Consider the following 23,024-nt stretch of genomic DNA (forward strand, 5'->3'; position numbering starts at 1 on the left):
CTGAACCACACTGGGGGCGTGTCCGTCACCCTGAGCCACACTGGGGGCGTGTCCGTCACCCTGAGCCACACTGGGGGCGTGTCCGTCACCCTGAGCCACACTGGGGGCGTGTCCGTCATCCTGAGCCACACTGGGGGCGTGTCTGTCACCCTGAGCCACACTGGGGGCGTGTCTGTCACCCTGAACCACACTGGGGGCGTGTCCGTCACCCTGAACCACACTGGGGGCGTGTCCGTCACCCTGAGCCACACTGGGGGCGTGTCCGATACCCTGAGCCACACTGGGGGCGTGTCTGTCACCCTGAGCCACACTGGGGGCGTGTCCGTCACCCTGAGCCACACTGGGGGCGTGTCCGTCACCCTGAACCACACTGGGGGCGTGTCCGTCACCCTGAGCCACACTGGGGGCGTGTCCGTCACCCTGAGCCACACTGGGGGCGTGTCCGATACCCTGAGCCACACTGGGGGCGTGTCTGTCACCCTGAGCCACACTGGGGGCGTGTCCGTCACCCTGAGCCACACTGGGGGCGTGTCCGTCACCCTGAGCTACACTGGGGGTGTGTCCGTCACCCTGAGCCACACTGGGGGCGTGTCCGTCACCCTGAGCCACACTGAGGGCGTGTCCGTCACCCTGAGCCACACTGGGGGCGTGTCCTTCACCCTGAGCCACACTGGGGGCGTGTCCGTCACCCTGAGCCACACTGGGGGCGTGTCTGTCACCCTGAGCCACACTGGGGGCGTGTCCGTCACCCTGAGCCACACTGGGGGCGTGTCCGTCACCCTGAGCTACACTGGGGGTGTGTCCGTCACCCTGAGCCACACTGGGGGCGTGTCCTTCACCCTGAGCCACACTGGGGGCGTGTCCGTCACCCTGAGCCACACTGGGGGCGTGTCTGTCACCCTGAGCCACACTGGGGGCGTGTCCGTCACCCTGAGCCACACTGGGGGCGTGTCTGAATGATGGAAAATGGCGACACAAAAAAAAGCAGCAAATATTATTAGTGCTACAAATGTGTTTATTGTATTCCCCACTAAAATGAATAAAATAAACTCAAACTTTTACGTTCGGTATCTGTCGCACAGATCTCAGTAATGTCGCACAGATCAGCGGAATGTCGCACGCTGCGGGTCACTGTCCGGCCGGCGGCGCTGCGGAGTCAGACGTCACGTGACTGCTCTCCAGGCTCCGTCCATCCATCGCTCGGCGCTCAGTCCGCGGGGATCCTGGCAGAGCGCGGAGTCATCGATCACGGCCAGACCAAAACAGAGGAGCGCTGCTACCAGCGGGCGGCTCCAGGAGAGGTAACCGGGCACAGGAGGGAAGCGGGCGGGAGAGGGGGCGCGGGAGACGCTGTAGACGGCGATGGGAGCAGAGGAAACCGGGGCGAATACAGGCGGTATAAGAGGGTGCACAGAGGGCTGAGGAGGGGGCAGGTTGTGTGTGTGGAGGAGGCGGCAGGCTGTGTGTGGAGGAGGGGGCGGGTTGTGTGTGTGTGTGTGTGTGTGTGTGTACTGTGGAGGAGGGGGCAGGCTGTGTGTGGAGGAGGGGGCAGGTTGTGTGTGTGTGTGTGTGTGTGTGTGTGTGTGTACCGTGGAGGAGGGGGCAGGTTGTGTGTGTGGAGGAGGGGGCAGGTTGTGTGTGTGTGTGTACCGTGGAGGAGGGGGCAGGTTGTGTGTGTGTGTGTGTACCGTGGAGGAGGGGGCAGGCTGTGTGTGGAGGAGGGGGCAGGTTGTGTGTGGAGGAGGGGGCAGGTTGTGTGTGTGTACCGTGGAGGAGGGGGCAGGCTGTGTGTGGAGGAGGGGGCAGGGTGTGTGTGTGTACCGTGGAGGAGGGGGCAGGTTGTGTGTGGAGGAGGGAGCAGGGTGTGTGTGTGTACCGTGGAGGAGGGGGCAGGCTGTGTGTGGAGGAGGGGGCAGGTTGTGTGTGTGTGTGTGTGTGTGTGTACCGTGGAGGAGGGGGCAGGCTGTGTGTGGAGGAGGGGGCAGGCTGTGTGTGTACCGTGGAGGAGGGGGCAGGCTGTGTGTGGAGGAGGGGGCAGGCTGTGTGTGTACTGTGGAGGAGGGGGCAGGCTGTGTGTGTACTGTGGAGGAGGGGGCAGGCTGTGTGTGTACTGTGGAGGAGGGGGCAGGCTGTGTGACATACCGGACACTAGGAGACATCTGCCCCGTCAGTGTTTACATTACATTCTCTAGCTCTCCGCTCATAGTGCTGTGCAGCTGAGTCACTGGTGACAGAGGGTTAATCTCCCAGTATGACCAGTGCAGCTCCACCACTATACTCAGGACACAGATCAGGTGATTTCCTCCTTCCTGTTTCTTTCTTTCTTTCATTCTTTACCTTGTATCTCCTGCACTTGTGACTGCCGGGGATTTCCTGTGTGGCCGCTCTCACTTTTAGGGCTCCATGGGTTCTGGGGACCCGGTTCTTGTGATCGGGGGTCTGACATCTCAGTTTTTAAGAAGGGGCTGACTGCTCATTTCTTTAGGTAAGCGGCGTTCTACTTTTTGAAGTGAACATCCCCTTTAAACATGTTCCAGAGGTTGTGGCACGGTGACTACTGCTCAGTCCTCTACATGTTTTATTCATGGAGCTCACACATGTCACCAGTCCTATATGTAGACCACCCCTTTAATAACTTCATGTGGCGTATTATAGATGTTTTGTGGGGGAGGTGCCGGTCGCTGACTTCTGCTCTTCTCACTTTGGCCGTTATCTCTGCAGGAAGTGAAGTTCTGTGACTCCGGCTCACACTTGTGTCTGCTCACATCACACTCAGGATGTTTTCAGAGGCTCAGAACAGCTCCGTCCCCAGCGTCACCTCCCTGCCCTTCACCTCCGCATCCACATCAATGCTGCCAACAACGCCTCCCGGCATGAGCAGCGAAAATGTGACTGTGCCGCATGTGTGTCTGGTCATCCTGTATGAAGACATTGGAAGTTCCAGGTAAAAGACTCCAATCCAGTGTTATAACAATGTCTGAATCAGGAGATACTGCCTGTATTATACCCCAGAGCTGCACTCACTATTCTGCTGGTGCAGTCACTGTGTACATACATTACATTACTGATCCTGAGTTACATCCTGTATTATACCCCAGAGCTGCACTCACTATTCTGCTGGTGCAGTCACGGTGTACATACATTACATTACTGATCCTGAGTTACATCCTGTATTATACTCCAGAGCTGCACTCACTATTCTGCTGGTGCAGACACTGTGTACATACATTACATTACTGATCCTGAGTTACCTCCTGTATTATACCCCAGAGCTGCACTCACTATTCTGCTGGTGCAGTCACTGTGTACATACATTACTGATCCTGAGTTACATCCTGTATTATACTCCAGAGCTGCACTCACTATTCTGCTGGTGCAGTCACTGTGTACATACATTACATTACTGATCCTGAGTTACCTCCTGTATTATACCCCAGAGCTGCACTCACTATTCTGCTGGTGCAGTCACTGTGTACATACATTACATTACTGATCCTGAGTTACATCCTGTATTATACTCCAGAGCTGCACTCACTATTCTGCTGGTGCAGTCACTGTGTACATACATTACATTACTGATCCTGAGTTACCTCCTGTATGATACTCCAGAGCTGCACTCACTATTCTGCTGGTGTAGTCACTGTGTACATACATTACATTGCTGATCCTGAGTTACATCCTGTATTATACTCCAGAGCTGCACTCACTATTCTGCTGGTGTAGTCACTGTGTACATACATTACATTACTGATCCTGAGTTACATCCTGTATTATACTCCAGAGCTGCATTCACTGTTCTGCAAGCTCCAAGCATCATATCAATAAGAATCTTCCACTTATTAGTCATCTGCAAAATGCTTACTACAATGATGTAATGTATGTACACAGTGACTGCACCAGCAGAATAGTGAGTGCAGCTCTGGAGTATAATACAGGATGTAACTCAGGATCAGTAATGTATGTACACAGTGACTGCACCAGCAGAATAGTGAGTGCAGCTCTGGAGTATAATACAGGATGTAACTCAGGATCAGTAATGTATGTACACAGTGACTGCACCAGCAGAATAGTGAGTGCAGCTCTGGAGTATAATACAGGATGTAACTCAGGATCAGTAATGTATGTACACAGTGACTGCACCAGCAGAATAGTGAGTGCAGCTCTGGAGTATAATACAGGATGTAACTCAGGATCAGTAATGTATGTACACAGTGACTGCACAGCAGAATAGTGAGTGCAGCTCTGGGGTATAATACAGGATGTAACTCCGGATCAGTAATGTAATGTATGTACACAGTGACTGCACCAGCAGAATAGTGAGTGCAGCTCTGGAGTATAATACAGGATGTAACTCAGGATTAGTAATGTAATGTATGTACACAGTAACTGCACCAGCAGAATAGTGAGTGCAGCTCTGGAGTATAATACAGGATGTAACTCAGGATCAGTAATGTAATGTATGTACACAGTGGCTGCACCAGCAGAATAGTGAGTGCAGCCCTGGAGTATAATACAGGATGTAACTCCGGATTAGTAATGTAATGTATGTACACAGTGACTGCACCAGCAGAATAGTGAGTGCAGCTCTGGAGTATAATACAGGATGTAACTCAGGATCAGTAATGTATGTACACAGTAACTGCACCAGCAGAATAGTGAGTGCAGCTCTGGAGTATAATACAGGATGTAACTCCGGATTAGTAATGTAATGTATGTACACAGTGACTGCACCAGCAGAATAGTGAGTGCAGCTCTGGAGTATAATACAGGATGTAACTCAGGATCAGTAATGTAATGTATGTACACAGTGGCTGCACCAGCAGAATAGTGAGTGCAGCTCTGGGGTATAATACAGGATGTAACTCAGGATTAGTAATGTAATGTATGTACACAGTGGCTGCACCAGCAGAATAGTGAGTGCAGCTCTGCATATTATAACTCCCCTCCATGTGTATAACAGATTTCTTGTCTCCACCTTTAGAGTCCGATATTGGGACCTGATGCTGTTAATTCCCAATGTCCTCTTCTTTGTGTTTCTGCTGTGGAAATTACCCTCCGCCAGAGCGAAAATCCGAGTCACATCAAGTCCAATCTTCACCACTTTCTATATCCTTGTAAGTCAGACTTATGTGCCCGGCGTGGCTCCTGGGAGGTGAGCGGTGCTGATGGCGGTATATCAGCGCTCTCCGGCATGTGAGGACGGTCTCTTTACAGGCTAATTCTGCACAGCTTTTGCCAATATTTCTCTCCCCCAATATCCCTTTTCACCTGACCCCTGTTCTGCTGCCCCCGTTCCCCCAGCGTTATCATTCATTAGTGCAGGATTTTGTGCTCTGTAATTAGGGGACGGAGCACTGACCGCTGTAATGATATTTTTTTAATTAATCCACACAATATTTCTGACCTATTTTTGCTTTTTCCTGTGTCGGACGCAGGTGTTTGTTGTGGCCCTTGTTGGAATCACGCGAGCGATTGTGTCCATGACGGTCAGTTCATCCAGCGTGGCCACTGTCACCGACAAGGTAAGACCCTCCTGCGTCCGTGCCCCCGCCTACTGCTGCATGTCTGGCTCTGGTGAACGTGGGTCTCATCCTTTCCTTTTCCTTAGGTTTTGTGGGAAATCACCAGGTTCTTCCTTCTCGCCATAGAGCTTAGCGTTATCATCCTTGGTTTAGCTTTTGGTAAGTGACGTAATAATATACCGTAAGTAATTAAAGGGATCCTGTGCCTTTTAAGTGGTGGCACCAACTTTGAAAGTCTAATATCCCCCGATCATGGTGTGTCGCAGCTTGGCTCCAGATCTGCTTCTGCTGGACGTTTAGGCCACGTGCACACAATGCGGATTCTGCTGCGGATTTTTCCGCAGCGGATTTGCAAAATCCGCAGTGCAAAACCGCTGCAGTTTTCACTGCGGATTTTTGTGCGGTTTCTTCTGTGGATTCCTCTGCGGGTTTTCAACTGCACTTTCCTATTGGTGCATGTTGAAATCCGCAGCGGAATCCGCAGAAAGAAGTGACATGCTCCTTCTTTTTTTTTCTGCAGAGAATCTGCGCGGATTTTTCTGCATCGTGTGCACTGCGGATTTTGTGTTCCATAGGGTTACATTGTACTTTACACCGTATGGAAAACTGCTGCGGATCCGCAGCAAAATCCGCAGCGTGTGCACATAGCCTTAAAGCTTATGGGCACTTGTATTTTTGAGATATATATATATATATATATATATATATATATATATATATATATATATATATATATATATATATATATATATATATATATATATATATATATATATATATATATATATATATATAATATAATTTTTTTTTATTTTTATCTTTTTTTTATCTTCCGTGTTGCACTGTCTATGGCCGGCTGCAGAATGTGTTAGTTAACAATCTGATGGGACAAAATAACAGCTTATCAGATGTTTTTGCATGGTACATGATACCAAAATTTCATATAAGGTACCCATATGCACATAGGACGGGGTGACCTATCATCACTATAACTATAACACACACGCAAAAAGATGATATTCTGGTCCAAATTACTCAAAAGAATAAACCAACTTTATTGTTAAAATTCACAAACACTGATAAAGGGAAGTGAAATATGCAGAACCATGAGCTGTATATGTGCTGTACAAAAAGGAGCGCGTCACCCTGTACACCTAGCAATAGACATAAAATAATCCCTAGCCTCTGGAGTGTCCATATATAAACATGTTAATACATAGAAAAAGGCAAGAATATACATAAGAGTCTACTTCTGATTCATAAGCGGTAAGGCCCACCCTAGTCCCTCATCAGGATCCAATAGCCCCTGAGACATATATATATAAAAGAGTATAAACATGAGGCCCATGGTAAATACCAGTAAATAGAGCAGTCTAGATTTTCAGGGGGCGCGCCTCCACCCCAACGCGCGTTTCGGAGAAGCACCTTCGTCAGGGGGCGTGCAGGTCAGGTAACAGTAAGTTTAAGAAGGCTAGGACCCGGAAGTGTGTGGCGTGCATACACCTGATACATACAATCTGATGGGATAGTTTACAACTCTCATCTTCCTTCTTCCGAGTTCTTCTCTTCTGATTTATGGCTACATGAAAATTGAGCTTTGGAATCTCATGCACTTTATTGCTATTCCCAAATCTGCTCCTGATGATCGACGGTTCAGGTCAGCAGCATGGTCGCATCACTGGCCTGTGCAGCATCAAAGCAACATGGGGGGGACCGGAGCTGTTGGATCAGATCAGCACCTGCAATCTGTACAGCAAACACTTTGCAAATTCGTGCTCCTTGCTTAGGAGACAGGCTACCTCTGATAGACTGCAGAGGTGGCCGGTAACTTAGGCAACAAGCTGTAAACAATAGAATTAAACATCCCTTTGTTTTCTTAAGAATGGATAGGATTTTTAATATCTTGTTGTTTGTTTTTACAACACTTTTAAACCTGTGATGTACATTAATGGCTGAGATCCCGGCAGCAAATGGTACATGTACATTGTGTGGTTATTATTGGGTCAATTGTCTTTCAGGCCATCTTGAAAGTAAATCCAGTGTGAAGCGGGTGCTGGCGATTACGGCCGTACTGTCACTCGGTTATTCTGTAACGCAGGTAATAATGCAGAAATGATTTGTTTTTCTATGTGATTTTCCACTTGTAATGATGGGAGTTATCGCCTGAGATCTCTGGGGGTGGGCTACAAGGTTTACCTGTCCTGTATACGAGCAGCGTCAGTTGTTATTTCTTTTTTTCAGGGCACACTAGAAATCCTGTACCCGGATTCCCATCTCTCAGCGGAGGACTTTAATATCTACGGACACGGCGGCCGGCACTTCTGGCTCGCCAGCTCCTGCTTTTTCTTCTTGGTAAGCAGATCAGCCGTAATAGTCTCGGTTCTGATGATTTATATCTTTGGCCGAGTATAACAATCGTCTCCTATTTCTTCTTGTCTATAGGTCTACACATTGGTTTCCATACTTCCCAAAACCCCATTGAAAGAGCGGATCTCCCTACCATGTGAGTGGTGATCCTGTACTGGCGGCGGCGTGTGGTCGGTAATGCTCATGGATGTCGTATCCGGCGTCCCGTCTTGGCCTCTGTGGTTCGGCCGACATCCTGCATGGCTTAAGCGTCTCCTAAACCTTGCAACATCATGACATTGTTCTGCCACGCATGTTGCAGGGGCTAAGAGGTGCCGCAGCAGTGAAGATGGATCCAGCTGCTAAACTAATGGACACGAACAACTTGGGCAGTATAGATGATTTAATGGGTTTCTGCAAAGTTTGAAAGTTCTCCCCTGTCCAAAGGAAAAGGATTAACTTACCGATCGCGATTGGTTTGACGTCTGTGACCCCCTACCGATCCCAAGTGCTGAGGGTGGACATTCACATCACCGCTCCATTCATCCTCTGGGATGTCCCTGCTCAGTACTTGCCCGGAATAAAAGATCGAATCACAATCAGGTGTTTGGGTTCACCCCATCCTGATAACACAGAATCAGTTATTCTATAGATCGGTGTCCCCCCAATCTGTGGCTTTTGGGGTCCTCTATATGTAGCTGTATTGGACTCCTGGGACTATTTGTTTTTTTTATGATACAATCCATGGAACATGTGATATTAACCTTTTTATGTGCTCGACATTTCTTACAGCCAGGAAAAGCTTTTACGTGTACGCTATAATCCTGGCTCTGCTGAATTTGGTGCAAGGCATTGGCAGCGCCCTTCTGTGTGCGGACATCATTAACGGGCTGTGGTGAGTACAGGGCTGCAATGCTTCATTAGGAAGACCCTTAATGTGGGCATTCACACTCTCCTGCTAGTTAATACTTCTCTCATACACATGCACGCTCCTCTCAGCCGAGCATGCTTGTGTTTTCAGTACAGGTAAAAAAAAACCAAACTCACTAGCAGCATTATATCTACCAAAGAACTGAACGATCAGGTGTGGTCCTCAACTTTTCCCCCACGATATCTATTTTCAGGGGAGACCCAGGCTGCCCCCCACACATATTAGGTGTCCATTGATTTCATCACATTTTCCAATTTAGAATAATACGTTATTCTATGGGTTAACTCCGTGCTGTTTGGCTCGGAGCAGATATTGCTGAGCAGTTGGGTGTCGGTGATATCATCCGCTGGGTGCATCCATCAGGCACTTGTTACTTATCACATTGCCGCCACCATATTCTCGGCCACCTCCTAAATGAAAACGTACAAGGCTGGGAACATATGAGGGAACAATAAGCTGCTGACTGGTGCAGCACCGACCTGTGGGAACATTTCTGCCAAAATACTGAAGAATCACTTATGGAAAATAGAAAATATGTGTTGGATTTGCCGTGCAGGATAGCATGCGGGGCACAGGAGGTAAGTAATTTTTTTTTTTTGCTATAATGCATCTAACAAATAAGCAAATTTGTTATCAGCCTTGACTACAAATCTCCCGTTTTGTGCATGCAGCACCTATGCAGACCTGTGTGACCCCACAGTCCTAGATCCCGCAGTCACGTTCTTCTGTAATGCGTGGCTCTAGGATCAGACTACGCAGGGTTTGTTATACGACGTCTGAAACGTCCCGTTTGCACAGGTTTGATGCCTTAGAGCAATAAGTAAAGCTGCAATACTTGGCGTGACGCTTCTGATGCTATTTATTCCTGTAGATGACGTGATTTTAGGGACTTAACCCTGTGTGTTTCTTCTCTCCGCAGCCTCGTCGACGTCACCACGTTTCTATACTTTAGCTTGTTTGCTCCTCTCATGTATGTGGCATTCCTGAAAAGCTTCTTCGGGTGAGTGTAAAAGGATCTGTTTGGACTTTGCTCATAGACGGTGGCCAGGGCGGGGGTGAAGTGTCTCAAAATTATGAGTACCATTAACTTAAGTGGGTCCGTGCTGCAGTTTCCTGCCGAGAGCGCTGCTCTGTAGGGGAAAATTAGAAGAGGTGATCGCTCTGCATACTCTCGGTGATTAAACCCTCACTGACCATACAGTGATGACAGATCCTAGTGATGGAATACCCCTTTAAATAATTCTTTCGCTTCATCTCGTCCTTGTATTTTCTTCTATTACTTACATTTCCAGGTCTGAGCCCAAAATCCTCTTCTCCTACAAATCTCAAGTGGACGAGCCGGACGACACGGACGTGCACCTGCCGCATCCGTACGCCGTGGCGAAGAAAGAGGGCACAGACTCGGGATTTTACTCCAGTACTCAGATCGACACAACGGCTTACCTAGATGACGTGGCCTCCATGCCGCACATCGGGAGCATTAACAGCATCGACAGCGACCGCTGGAAAGCGATAAACGCCTAAGACGCAGCTCTCGGCACAATCACTGAACATCTCGCTGATGCCCGGCTCTGCTCTCCGGATTATGCCGAATGGCGTCGGCAAAAGTTCCTCCCAGTGCAAATCTCTATAACTATGCTGTATTATAAGATCTGCAACGGAAATCTGCCCGAGACCTTCTCTCATGCTGCTAGGCTCCTGCAAACCTGGAGGAGGAGGGAGGCTACTGATCACGGTGCCACGTCGTCAGCATTGAGGCCAACATGGCGCACGTTGCCTACATGACTCCCCTCACCCAGAACTGATCAGTGCGACTCAGCTGCTGTCCTAATGATAAATGCTGGACTCTGAGTAGCTCATGTCTTGCAAATATTGCGCCCCCCGAGATTTTCCCACTTTCAGGACACAGGATTACATGCGGCAGTGAAGACCCTTACATTGGCCAGGCTTGATAGGAACGCATACGCCGAAAAAATGGCCAGGAGAGCTTCGCTTGTATTAGATTTTCAGGTTAAAGAAGCGATATTTGGTGGTGCGCCCCTTTAAATTTAATGATACAAATCTTAATTTTTTTTTTTTTTAATGAAAAAAAAGTTCTAAAACTTTCTTATATACTTCGGGGCCTGATTCACGCGATCGCAGCAGAAATCAGGAGTAAAAAAAAATTTTTGGAAATTTTGCAAACTTAAAGTCAACTTTGCTAACTTCTTGAAAGGTGGCAGAGAGGAGTCATGGCAGAAATTATGGACTGGATTACATTTCTTATACTGGCGCCAGATTAATTTAGAGGTGCCATGGCCCTTAATTAATTCGGCGCATCTTACTCCAGCGCAGATTTCTGCAAGAATAACTTGCAAAAAAAACCCCCAAAACCTCCAGTTTTGGTGAAGTGGCCTCTTTTATGTTTTATTTCCTTAATATCGCTGAGATATATGCTTGCTGCCAGTGAATGGAAACATTCTTGTCTGTAGATGCCGGGCTTATTGCAATATATCCGAGCTCTATCTGGTAATAGAAAAAAAAAAACAACAACTTAGTCTTTAGATGGGAATGATTCTATTCGCCAACAGCAAGCGGAGATCTTGAGCGCAGTCTGGAAATTAAACCAAAAGTATATTAGAAAATTGCAGAAATTTTCATCAAGTGATGATTAAAGGTTATTGTTAATTCCTCTAAATTATTCAGAAAGCTGGGTCCCCGGCTCCTATAGAGTGATCCTGATCGTTAACCCCTAAGATGCCGGGTCGTCCTACTCCAGACTGAATATAAGCGAATACTGGCCGACCATCAGTGATATGCGAATAAAGCTGCTCCAGAGATTCTCCTCCCTCCAGTAACATCTGTACCCCAAACGTCCATCAGATCCTTGTCTATATTAGTCTTGGATAAATGACAATACTGCTGATTTATATTTTCTTAAAGGACTATTCCCATCTTATAAAATCATGCACAGGATCAGTGGGGGCTCTAGAGACCAGACCCCACTGATCAGAAAGTAATGAGATATGTACCGTAATATTTCCTTTACAGCCCTGGAAAATCTTGGAATTTTATTGATTTTTTTTTTTATTTTTTTTAACTAGATTTGTAATTGCCTTTTATATCTTTTTTTTGGTAATATATTTTTTAACAGCCTAATCTACATAGATGGTTCAGTTACTTTGTAAATGCATTACATTGCTTGTATTATACTCCAGAGCTGCACTCAATGTTCTGCTGGTGCAGTCACTGTGTACATACATTACATTACTTATCCTGAGCTTCATCCTGTATTATACTCCAGAGCTGCACTCACTATTCTGCTGGTGCAGTCATTGTGTACATACATTACATTACTGATCCTGAGCTTCATCCTGTATTATACCCCAGAGCTGCACTCACTATTCTGCTGGTGCAGTCACTATGTACATACATTACATTACTGATCCTGAGTTACATCCTGTATTATACTCCAGAGCTGCTCTCACTATTCTGCTGGTGCAGTCACTGTGTACATACATTACTGATCCTGAGCTTCATCCTGTATTATACCCCAGAGCTGCACTCACTATTCTTCCATTACTTTTCCTGTGTTACAAAGTGACTGACCTTTCTCTGTAGATTGCCGCCTTGTGTAGCTCCTGTATTGACACCTGCAGTGATTTGTGATTTGCTCCGTATACATCAGACCGTGATTGATCGGTGCCTGATCCTGTGCAGCTTTCTTACTTTTTATTTCATTGTCTCACCATTTCCAGATAGTAACTTGCTGTCAGTGAATGGTAACATTCCTCCTTAGATTGAAAGGTCCAGAACCTGTTTACGTGCCGTTCAGAGTGCTGCAGTTTTTCTCAGCAGCTGATCGCACATTACCTGCCCTGATACATTGTAACAAATCTCAGCTGTGTCAGTCACTATATTTCAGCCTTAGAATGTTAATATGTTTCTATTCGCTGATCACAAGCTGGGATCTTACAAATTGTGAGAAATTGAAGTAGTTACTTGGGAGATTTACTAAGCTGAATGCACCCATATTTTCTTCCCAGGAGAGAAGCTGCCGGCAGAGGTGTTTGGCAGTGGCTTACTCTGTATTACTAACACATGCACGCTCAGCTGATCTGTGCATGCATCTGTATTCAATAAGACTTGGCAGGAGAAACTCTTTACTGTGCAGTATTTGAAGTCAAGGCCATTATATAAGTACAGACGCCGTAGTCACTAACTGTCCTAATCGGGGGTCTTCACATATGAGCTGCCTATTGCAACCTGCGACCACAAATCCGACCGGTTGGGATCTTGTGTGACGGCGATGTTGTAAAGTGACCCCATTGACTATCGTTAATACAGATGGCGATCTTCCGGACGCCGTGTAGAGCCATCGTTGGTTTTACTCCAGTAATCTGTCCTGTACAATAGTCCCGGACCCCACGATTCTCCATCTGCCGGGGTCAATATCTGACTTTTCTGTTTATCTTGCACGACCAATTTCCATTTGAGGGTCTAGTCTAATGTGTTATAGAATAAAGAAGGTCCGAACTCTGAAAAAAAAGTCCCAAAAACTTGTAGTAAGTCCTGAAAAGAATAGTCTCCAATATTATTGCTGAATTGCGCACATTCTTTCCACATTTGCCTTTCCAGTCTTGGACCTTGTTCCTTCATGTATGGATATATTGGGGCGCAGACGGTGGGGTGGGGGGCGCAGACGGTGGGGTGGGGGGGCGCAGATGGGGCAGCCATCCGGTATTCTGAATCTTCTCTTTTTTTATATATAAATTATGCAATTCTACAGAGATGATTTCTTTTCTCTTTGCACCCTGAACCTTGAATCCTTCCCTTTGTTCCAGGCGCATTTTTCTTTTCCCCTGAGGCTGATTAGAGACATTGCAGAAGATAATCTATCGCCGTCAGTGTAAATATGAAGATACTTTATGAAATGTATATATTATATTTTTATGGTTGTAAAAGATTGAAAAAATAAAAGCTGATTTGATGAAACAGAAAAGGAGGATGATGTCCATGAGCTGTTTTATTGAAACAAAGCAGGCTCTTATACCCCCCACACACACACCTACTCAGTCAGTCGCCGATTTTCCTCCTCTCAGTTGTTGATTTCCCTCCTCCCTCAGTTGCCGATTTCCCTCTCCCTCAGTTGCTGATTTTCCCTCCTCTCCCTCAGTCGCCGATTTCCCTCCTCTCCCTCAGTCGCCGATTTCCCTCCTCTCCCTCAGTCGCCAATTTCCTTACTCTCCCTCAGTCGCCAATTTCCTTACTCTCCCTCAGTCGCCAATTTCCTTACTCTCCCTCAGTTGCCAATTTCCTTACTCTCCCTCAGTCGCCAATTTCCTTACTCTCCCTCAGTTGCCAATTTCCTTACTCTCCCTCAGTCGCCAATTTCCTTACTCTCCCTCAGTTGCCAATTTCCTTACTCTCCCTCAGTCGCCAATTTCCTTACTCTCCCTCAGTTGCCAATTTCCTTACTCTCCCTCAGTCGCCAATTTCCTTACTCTCCCTCAGTCGCCGATTTCCCTCCTCTCCCTCAGTCGCCAATTTCCTTACTCTCCCTCAGTCGCCAGTTTCCTTACTCTCCCTCAGTCGCCAATTTCCTTACTCTCCCTCAGTTGCCAATTTCCTTACTCTCCCTCAGTCGCCAATTTCCTTACTCTCCCTCAGTTGCCAATTTCCTTACTCTCCCTCAGTCGCCAATTTCCTTACTCTCCCTCAGTTGCCAATTTCCTTACTCTCCCTCAGTCGCCAATTTCCTTACTCTCCCTCAGTTGCCAATTTCCCTCCTCTCCCTCAGTCGCCAATTTCCTTACTCTCCCTCAGTCGCCAATTTCCTTACTCTCCCTCAGTTGCCAATTTCCTTACTCTCCCTCAGTCGCCAATTTCCTTACTCTCCCTCAGTTGCCAATTTCCTTACTCTCCCTCAGTCGCCAATTTCCCTCCCTCAGTTGCCGATTTCCTTCCTCAGTCGCTGATTTCCTTCCTCTCCCTCAGTCGCCGATTTCCCTCCTCTCCCTCAGTGGCCAATTTCCCTCCTCTCCCCCAGTCACCGATTTCCCTCCCCTTCCTCACTCGCTGATTTTTTATTTTTTTCTCCACCCTGACAGGAATGTATAAACCTTGAAAAGCCGGACCCCAGTGGTGCCCCACAAACCCCTAGCCTCTAATGGCGTCGATCACAGTGTTCCTGGCATTTTTTAAGGCTTTTGAACGGAGCCTCCGATGTGAACAGAGTCTAACCAGATCACTCAGTCCTGGGATCCTCAGCGATCAACTGTAATCTGACTTCAGACCTGGCAGTAAGTGTTAGACGTTGCTGCAGCGCCATCACAGGGGGAAATGAAGCATTACACAAGGTCCATTCACATCAATGTTTATTATGGGGCACTGAATTCACTGACTGCAGCAGAGATCTAACTAAACTGAAATACTGAATATATTAGAAAGTTGCAGAACTTTCCGCTCTCCATTAATTGCACTTTTCTTTCATTTGTGTAATGATGTTGGGACGCGGCGGCGCTCCCCCTCGACCTGCGCTTTTCCGTTCACTTGCACATTTTCTCGTTAGAATAAGCAGAAGATTCGCAACTTTTTCTTTCCAAGGCTCCAAAGTGATGAACAAAGAAGAAGAAAAAAGACATTTGTCACCGTCTCTACATCACAGGCATCAGTCGGAGATTTTTCCACGCCGGCTGAGACGCGCCGAGCCGCCATCTGTGGGTTTTGCTTCGTCTTTTTTGGCCTTTGCGTTAATAAAATGGATTGTGTTGGATCCCAGCGGGAGATCACAGTCATATTTAACAGATGTTCATCTCGCTACATCCGTAAATCAAACCCTTCATCTGACGCCCGTCTGCCGCCACCGCGTCACGTAATTAATAACCGCAAATCGGCGCAGGTAAATGGGGAAACGTTCGAAGGAAGAGGATCCGCATTTCTTATTGATACAGAGCGGGAATAGCAGAATCCCTGCTGTGTATGGCGGAAATATACAGGACGATTAACCTCGTAGGTGCCGGAGTATCTGGCGGTTATACATCATACATACATATGGCGGTATGTAGCATCTGATTTGTACGGCAGGAGCATACGCATATATCATTTTTTGGGGTTCGTTTTTGCAGATTAAAAAAAAAAAAAGTGTCTCCCTAGTGGAATCTACAGTGATCAGTTGTGCTCTATTTGGAAACCTTGCAATATTTCCCTATAGCGCCAACACTGGAGAAAAGCGCTACATATTCACATCAATGGATCGCAAGACAGGATGGGTCCTCCAAGGCGAGAAACGCTCTTTGCAACCACATTCCTCAATGGCCGAGAGGTAAAAGTTCTAAATGGGTACACCCCCCCCCCCCTATTTTTATCCCTAGACAACCCCTTTAAGGAAAAATTTAAAGGGCTATTCCCTTAACTACTGGGACCTTCAACAATCCTGACATCGGAGCTCTGGCTTTGGGCTACCCCTGTAATACCATGTTCACCATTTATTGCCTGATACGACAGATGCTCATCCTTATTATTGTGGGATCCCATCGCAGCTGCTGGACTTCGCAATAGTCTTTCCTACCCCCTGGGATTGGAAATATTTTTTTCTTTGTTGGCCAATGCAAAAATGATGGAACTTTTGGAGTTTTTTTCTTCTTGTTTTCTAAAAAGTTGCACCAAAAATCGGTCTCAAAAATTGGGCAAAATTCTCCATAATGTGAGCAGATGTCCTACTACACCAGACGAAGAGATCAGAACTGACCCTTCTGGGTGGGATTGGGAAGGGCGTGTAATTGCACCTGTAAGAAACAGGTGGACACACCCCTGGGGCACCTCTAGCTTCATTTGCATATTAGCTTGATTTTTTTTTCTTGACACATTGGATCTTTTTTTAAAAAAAAGGTGTCATTAATATTGGGGGACAAGCGCCTACACATCCGTGCTGCTAGAGTCGTATATGGGTCATTAATATTGGGGGACAAGCGCCTACACATCTGTGCCGCTAGAGTCGTATATGGGTCATTAATATTGGGGGACAAGCGCCTACACATCCGTGCTGCTAGAGTCGTATATGGGTCATTAATATTGGGGGACAAGCGCCTACACATCTGTGCCGCTAGAGTCGTATATGGGTCATTAATATTGGGGGACAAGCGCCTACACATCCGTGCCGCTAGAGTCGTATATGGGTCATTAGTATTGGGGGACAAGCGCCTACACATCCGTACCGCTAGAGTCATATATGGGTCATTAATATTGGGGGACAAGCGCCTACACATCTGTACCGCTAGAGTCATATATGGGTCATTAATATTGGGGGACAAGCGCCTACACATCCGCACCGCTAGAGTCGTATATGGGTCATTAATATTGGGGGACAAGCGCCTACACATCTGTGCCACTAGAGTTGTATATGGGTCATTAATATTGGGGGACAAGCGCCTACACATCCGTGCCACTAGAGTCATATATGGGTCATTAATATTGGGGGACAAGCGCCTACACATCCGCACCGCTAGAGTCATATATGGGTCATTAATATTGGGGGACAAGCGCCTACACATCTGTGCCACTAGAGTTGTATATGGGTCATTAATATTGGGGGACAAGCGCCTACACATCTGTACCGCTAGAGTCATATATGGGTCTTTAATATTGGGGGACAAGCGCCTACACATCCGTGCCCCTAGAGTCGTATATGGGTCATTAATATTGGGGAACAAGCGCCTACACATCCATGCCGCTAGAGTCGTATATGGGTCATTAATATTGGGGAACAAGCGCCTACACATCCGTGCCGCTAGAGTCATATATGGGTCATTAATATTGGGGGACCAGCACCTACACATCCGTGCCGCTAGAGTCATATGTGGGTCATTAATATTGGGGGACAAGCGCCTACACATCCGTACCGCTAGAGTCGTATATGGGTCATTAATATTGGGGAACAAGCGCCTACACATCCGTGCCACTAGAGTCGTATAGGGGTCATTAATATTGGGGTACAAGCGCCTACACATCCGTGCCACTAGAGTCGTATAGGGGTCATTAATATTGGGGGACAAGCGCCTACACATCCGTGCCACTAGAGTCGTATATGGGTCATTAATATTTGGGGACAAGCGCCTACACATCCGTGCCGCTAGAGTCATATATGGGTCATTAATATTGGGGGCAAGCGCCTACACATCCGTACCGCTAGAGTCGTATATGGGTCATTAATATTGGGGGACAAGCGCCTACACATCCGTACTGCTAGAGTCGTATATGGGTCATTAATATTGGGGAACAAGCGCCTACACATCCGTACCGCTAGAGTCATATGTGGGTCATTAATATTGGGGGACAAGCGCCTACACATCTGTACCGCTAGAGTCATATGTGGGTCATTAATATTGGAGGACAAGCGCCTACACATCCGTGCCACTAGAGTCGTATATGGGTCATTAATATTGGGGGACAAGCGCCTACACATCCGTGCCACTAGACTCGTATATGGGTCATTAATATTGGGGGACAAGCGCCTACACATCCGTGCCCCTAGAGTCGTATATGGGTCATTAATATTGGGGGACAAGCGCCTACACATCCGTACCGTTAGAGTCATATATGGGTCATTAATATTGGGGGACAAGCGCCTACACATCCGTACCGCTAGAGTCATATGTGGGTCATTAATATTGGGGGACAAGCGCCTACACATCCGTGCCACTAGACTCGTATATGGGTCATTAATATTGGGGGACAAGCGCCTACACATCCATGCCCCTAGAGTCGTATATGGGTCATTAATATTGGGGGACAAGCGCCTACACATCCGTACCGCTAGAGTCATATATGGGTCATTAATATTGGGGGACAAGCGCCTACACATCCGCACCGCTAGAGTCGTATATGGGTCATTAATATTGGGGGACAAGCGCCTACACATCCGTGCCACTAGAGTCGTATAGGGGTCATTAATATTGGGGGACAAGCGCCTACACATCCGTACCGCTAGAGTCATATATGGGTCATTAATATTGGGGGACAAGCGCCTACACATCCGCACCGCTAGAGTCGTATATGGGTCATTAATATTGGGGGACAAGCGCCTACACATCCGTGCCACTAGAGTCGTATAGGGGTCATTAATATTGGGGGACAAGCACCTACACATCCGTGCCGCTAGAGTCGTATATGGGTCATTAATATTGGGGGACAAGCGCCTACACATCCGTGCCACTAGAGTCGTATAGGGGTCATTAATATTGGGGGACAAGCGCCTACACATCCGTGCCGCTAGAGTCGTATATGGGTCATTAATATTGGGGGACAAGCGCCTACACATCCGTGCCACTAGAGTCGTATAGGGGTCATTAATATTGGGGGACAAGCACCTACACATCCGTACCACTAGAGTCGTATATGGGTCATTAATATTGGGGGACAAGCGCCTACACATCCGTGCCGCTAGAGTCATATATGGGTCATTAATATTGGGGGACAAGTGCCTACACATCCGTGCCGCTAGAGTCATATGTGGGTCATTAATATTGGGGTACAAGCGCCTACACATCCGTGCCACTAGAGTCGTATAGGGGTCATTAATATTGGGGGACAAGTGCCTACACATCCGTACCACTAGAGTCGTATATGGGTCATTAATATTGGGGGACAAGCGCCTACACATCCGTACCGCTAGAGTCATATATGGGTCATTAATATTGGGGGACAAGCGCCTACACATCCGTGCCACTAGAGTCGTATATGGGTCATTATTTTTGGGGGACAAGCGCCTACACATCTGTACCGCTAGAGTCATATATGGGTCATTAATATTGGGGGACAAGCGCCTACACATCCGTACCGCTAGAGTCATATATGGGTCATTAATATTGGGGGACAAGCGCCTACACATCCGTACCGCTAGAGTCATATATGGGTCATTAATATTGGGGGACAAGCGCCTACACATCCGTGCCACTAGAGTCGTATATGGGTCATTAATATTGGGGGACAAGCGCCTACACATCCTTGCCACTAGAGTCGTATATGGGTCATTAATATTGGGGGACAAGCGCCTACACATCCGTGCCGCTAGAGTCATATATGGGTCATTAATATTGGGGGACAAGCGCCTACACATCCGTGCCCCTAGAGTCGTATATAGGTCATTAATATTGGGGGACAAGCGCCTACACATCCGTGCCGCTAGAGTCATATATGGGTCATTAATATTGGGGGACAAGAGCCTACACATCCGTGCCGCTAGAGTCATATATGGGTCATTAATATTGGGGGACAAGCGCCTACACATCCGTACCGCTAGAGTCATATATGGGTCATTAATATTGGGGGACAAGAGCCTACACATCCGTGCCGCTAGAGTCATATGTGGGTCATTAATATTGGGGGACAAGCGCCTACACATCCGTGCCCCTAGAGTCATATGTGGGTCATTAATATTGGGGGACAAGCGCCTACACATCCGTGCCCCTAGAGTCATATGTGGGTCATTAATATTGGGGGACAAGCACCTACACATCCGTGCCCCTAGAGTCATATGTGGGTCATTAATATTGGGGGACAAGCGCCTACACATCCGTGCCCCTAGAGTCATATGTGGGTCATTAATATTGGGGGACAAGCACCTACACATCCGTGCCCCTAGAGTCATATGTGGGTCATTAATATTGGGGGACAAGCGCCTACACATCCGTGCCCCTAGAGTCATATGTGGGTCATTAATATTGGGGGACAAGCACCTACACATCCGTGCCCCTAGAGTCATATGTGGGTCATTAATATTGGGGGACAAGCGCCTACACATCCGTGCCTCTAGAGTCGTATATGGGAGCAATTTGACCCTTTCATGTGGAAATTTCTGACTTTTTTTTCACCACTTAAATAAAAAATAACCTATACATGTTTGGTGTCTGCGCACTCGGACTGACCTGGGGAATCATAATGTCCGGTCAGTTTTACTATATAGTGAACATGGTGAATAAAAAAAAATAAATTGTGGAATTGCACTTTTTTTTTTTTTTGCAATTTCACTGCCCTTGAAATTTTTTTCCTGCTTTTCAGTACACGATATGGCAAAAACAATGGTGTCCTTCAAAAATACAACTCATCCTAGGAAAAAAAAAGGCCTCATACGGCCATATTGATAAAAAGTTACGGCTCTGGGGGAAAAAAATAAAAAGACAGAAAATGCCGACGCCGGCGTGAAGGGGTTAAAGGGGATGTCACTGGCGGCTGCTGCCTTTATTAATGGCCGGAGCAGGTCAAACTACAGAAATATCACAAAAGTATATATTTTTTAATTTTAGCATTCAGTTTCTGATTCAATTCACTTAAAAAAAATCAAAAAAAAATCAGAGGGCTCCTAAATAACAAGTTACAAGATATAAACCGATATCTGGCACCTAGATTTTCTTCCTAGGAGCCTGCCCTCCTTATTGTTTCATATCCCAAGAAATTAAGTCAGGATCAGTCAGGAGACTCTATAACCACCCAACAATAATAATAACCACAGCTGAGAAGGACTACAACTCCCGGCGTTCAGTGCTTCTTCCTGCTCTACTGTGATTGGCGGATAGGCAATGCTTCCCTGCTATTGGTTGGAGCCTTTTTACCGTATCCAATGAATGACGAACGTTTTGCGCATGCGGATTTCTGTCAGTCTGGGGTACAGTGGTTACTGTGGTGACGGTAATGGGGGGAACCGAGAGCAGCGGCCGGCGGGTGTCATTCGGGCTGGATGAGGAGGAGCGGCTGCGGGTGCTGCGAGGAGTCAGGGTGAGAGCAGGAGAGGGGAGCCTGAGCCCAAATGTGCCGGTACCGTGTGTGTGTATTTATGTCGTGTATAGAATGGGCTGTATATAGATCTGTTTGCGTCTATTGACGTCTATTGTTGCTTTGCATGATGGGAAAAATTTTGCCAACCCCACAGAATCCTCGGAGGTGGCAGAAAATTAGCACCGCCCCCCGGCGCAAATATTACCGCCCTCATAAGACCCCGAATACGGGAAAGAAAACTCTGCTGTCACTTTTTATCACTTTTTTGCAGGTTTTCTGTTTGCTGTCAGTGAACGGAAACAGAGTCCCGAAAATCTGCCCCGAGAGGCCGCATCATTAATATTATTGCTTGGATTATGGCGCTGAGTTCACTCTTCATCCCCCGTTATCGCGTTAGGGACAATTTTTTTTTGCACAGTTTTTTTTTTTTATTTATTTTATTAATTTTTTTTTTTGTACAAGTTTTAATCTTTTTTTTTTTATTTTTTTTTTTCATTTTATTTTTGGCTGTTCATGTTTAGTCTTGATTTTATTGTTGGATATTTATTTTTCATTATTTTTTTTTTTTGCACAAGTTTTATTTTATTTTTGGATATTTTTCATGTTTAGCTTTTATTTTATTTTTGGATATTTTTTTTCTTATTTGGCACAGATTTTAGTCTGTTTTTATTTTACTTTTTGGTGATTGATTTTTTTTTTTTTTTACATAGATTTTAGTCATTTCATATCTGCTTATTCTTTTTCATTTTTTTATATAGATTTTAGTCTTTTATTTTTGCATGTTTTTTCTCTATTTTTTTTTTAACAGATTTTAGTCTTCTTTTTTTTTTTTAAATTATTTTGGGGTATTTATTTTTCATAATTTAATGTTTTTACTATTTTGCTTTATAAAGCCCAGCCAGGTGTACAGACACGGCAGACAAACGCTTTCTGTAGCCCCCGGATGCCAGGACAATGCCATTGGCATCAGAACAGACACCTTTCTTCCGTTTCCATTCCTCTGTCGCAATTACAGTGGCGTCTAAGGGCTTAAACTGCCGGAGGCGTATAGTAACTGCAGGAGGCGTATAATAACAGCGGAGCCGGCACCACCTGTGCCACGCACAGAGTGGCTCCGCATGGCACATTGGGTGCAGGTTTGACGCCAGCTCTGGGTCTGCCTTAGATCCGAGTTCTCCAAGATCTTTACTAAAGCTCATTTGCGTCAGCTTCAATGTTTCTAGTACATAGCTGCAGTGTAGATAATGGGGGAAAAGACTGAGAAGCAGCTTAAACCTCTCCGAATTGTTCATCCTTCAGCTTTCTGACGACATTATAAATCGTATGAAAGAATTGCAGAGAGGGGAGCAACATAGGACATCGGGGACCAACCCGTCACATCAGACGTTACCTCCCAGGGGCCAGCCGGAATCAGAAGGCAAAGGTAGGAGATATCCAAGTGCTGTACCTGGCGGACGGGTCGGGTCTGTATACAT

The 23,024-nt window shown here is 46.6% G+C and overlaps 2 protein-coding genes across 3 annotated transcripts in view; both read left to right on the forward strand.

The window, feature by feature from the left end:
• The first annotated feature begins 1,158 nt into the window (after positions 1–1,158).
• Positions 1,159–13,784, forward strand: TPRA1 (transmembrane protein adipocyte associated 1). Of its 2 annotated transcripts, none has more exons than XM_077276581.1 (11): positions 1,159–1,301; positions 2,722–2,944; positions 4,982–5,114; positions 5,436–5,522; positions 5,609–5,681; positions 7,541–7,620; positions 7,764–7,874; positions 7,965–8,025; positions 8,661–8,763; positions 9,719–9,799; positions 10,092–13,784. In XM_077276581.1, the coding sequence occupies exons 2-11, from the start codon at positions 2,778–2,780 to the stop codon at positions 10,321–10,323; spliced, it is 1,128 nt and encodes a 375-aa protein (XP_077132696.1). In that variant the 5' UTR covers positions 1,159–1,301; positions 2,722–2,777; the 3' UTR covers positions 10,324–13,784. The 2 variants fall into 2 exon arrangements, with proteins under 2 accessions (XP_077132696.1, XP_077132697.1); XM_077276582.1 differs by lacking the exon at positions 1,159–1,301 and adding an exon at positions 2,102–2,294 and having other exon boundaries at positions 10,092–11,314.
• Positions 13,785–21,409: 7,625 nt separating this feature from the next.
• CHCHD6 (coiled-coil-helix-coiled-coil-helix domain containing 6) overlaps positions 21,410–23,024 on the forward strand; it is a 209,529-nt gene continuing 207,914 nt past the window's right edge. Inside the window, exons 1-2 of the mRNA XM_077276609.1 lie at positions 21,410–21,549; positions 22,849–22,972. Coding sequence (XP_077132724.1) covers positions 21,466–21,549; positions 22,849–22,972 — 208 coding nt within the window. The 5' untranslated portion in view covers positions 21,410–21,465. The remainder of the gene's footprint in view (positions 21,550–22,848; positions 22,973–23,024) is intronic.

This window comes from Ranitomeya variabilis, chromosome 8 (assembly GCF_051348905.1).
Source record: "Ranitomeya variabilis isolate aRanVar5 chromosome 8, aRanVar5.hap1, whole genome shotgun sequence".
In the NCBI taxonomy this organism is placed as follows: Eukaryota; Metazoa; Chordata; class Amphibia; order Anura; family Dendrobatidae; genus Ranitomeya; species Ranitomeya variabilis.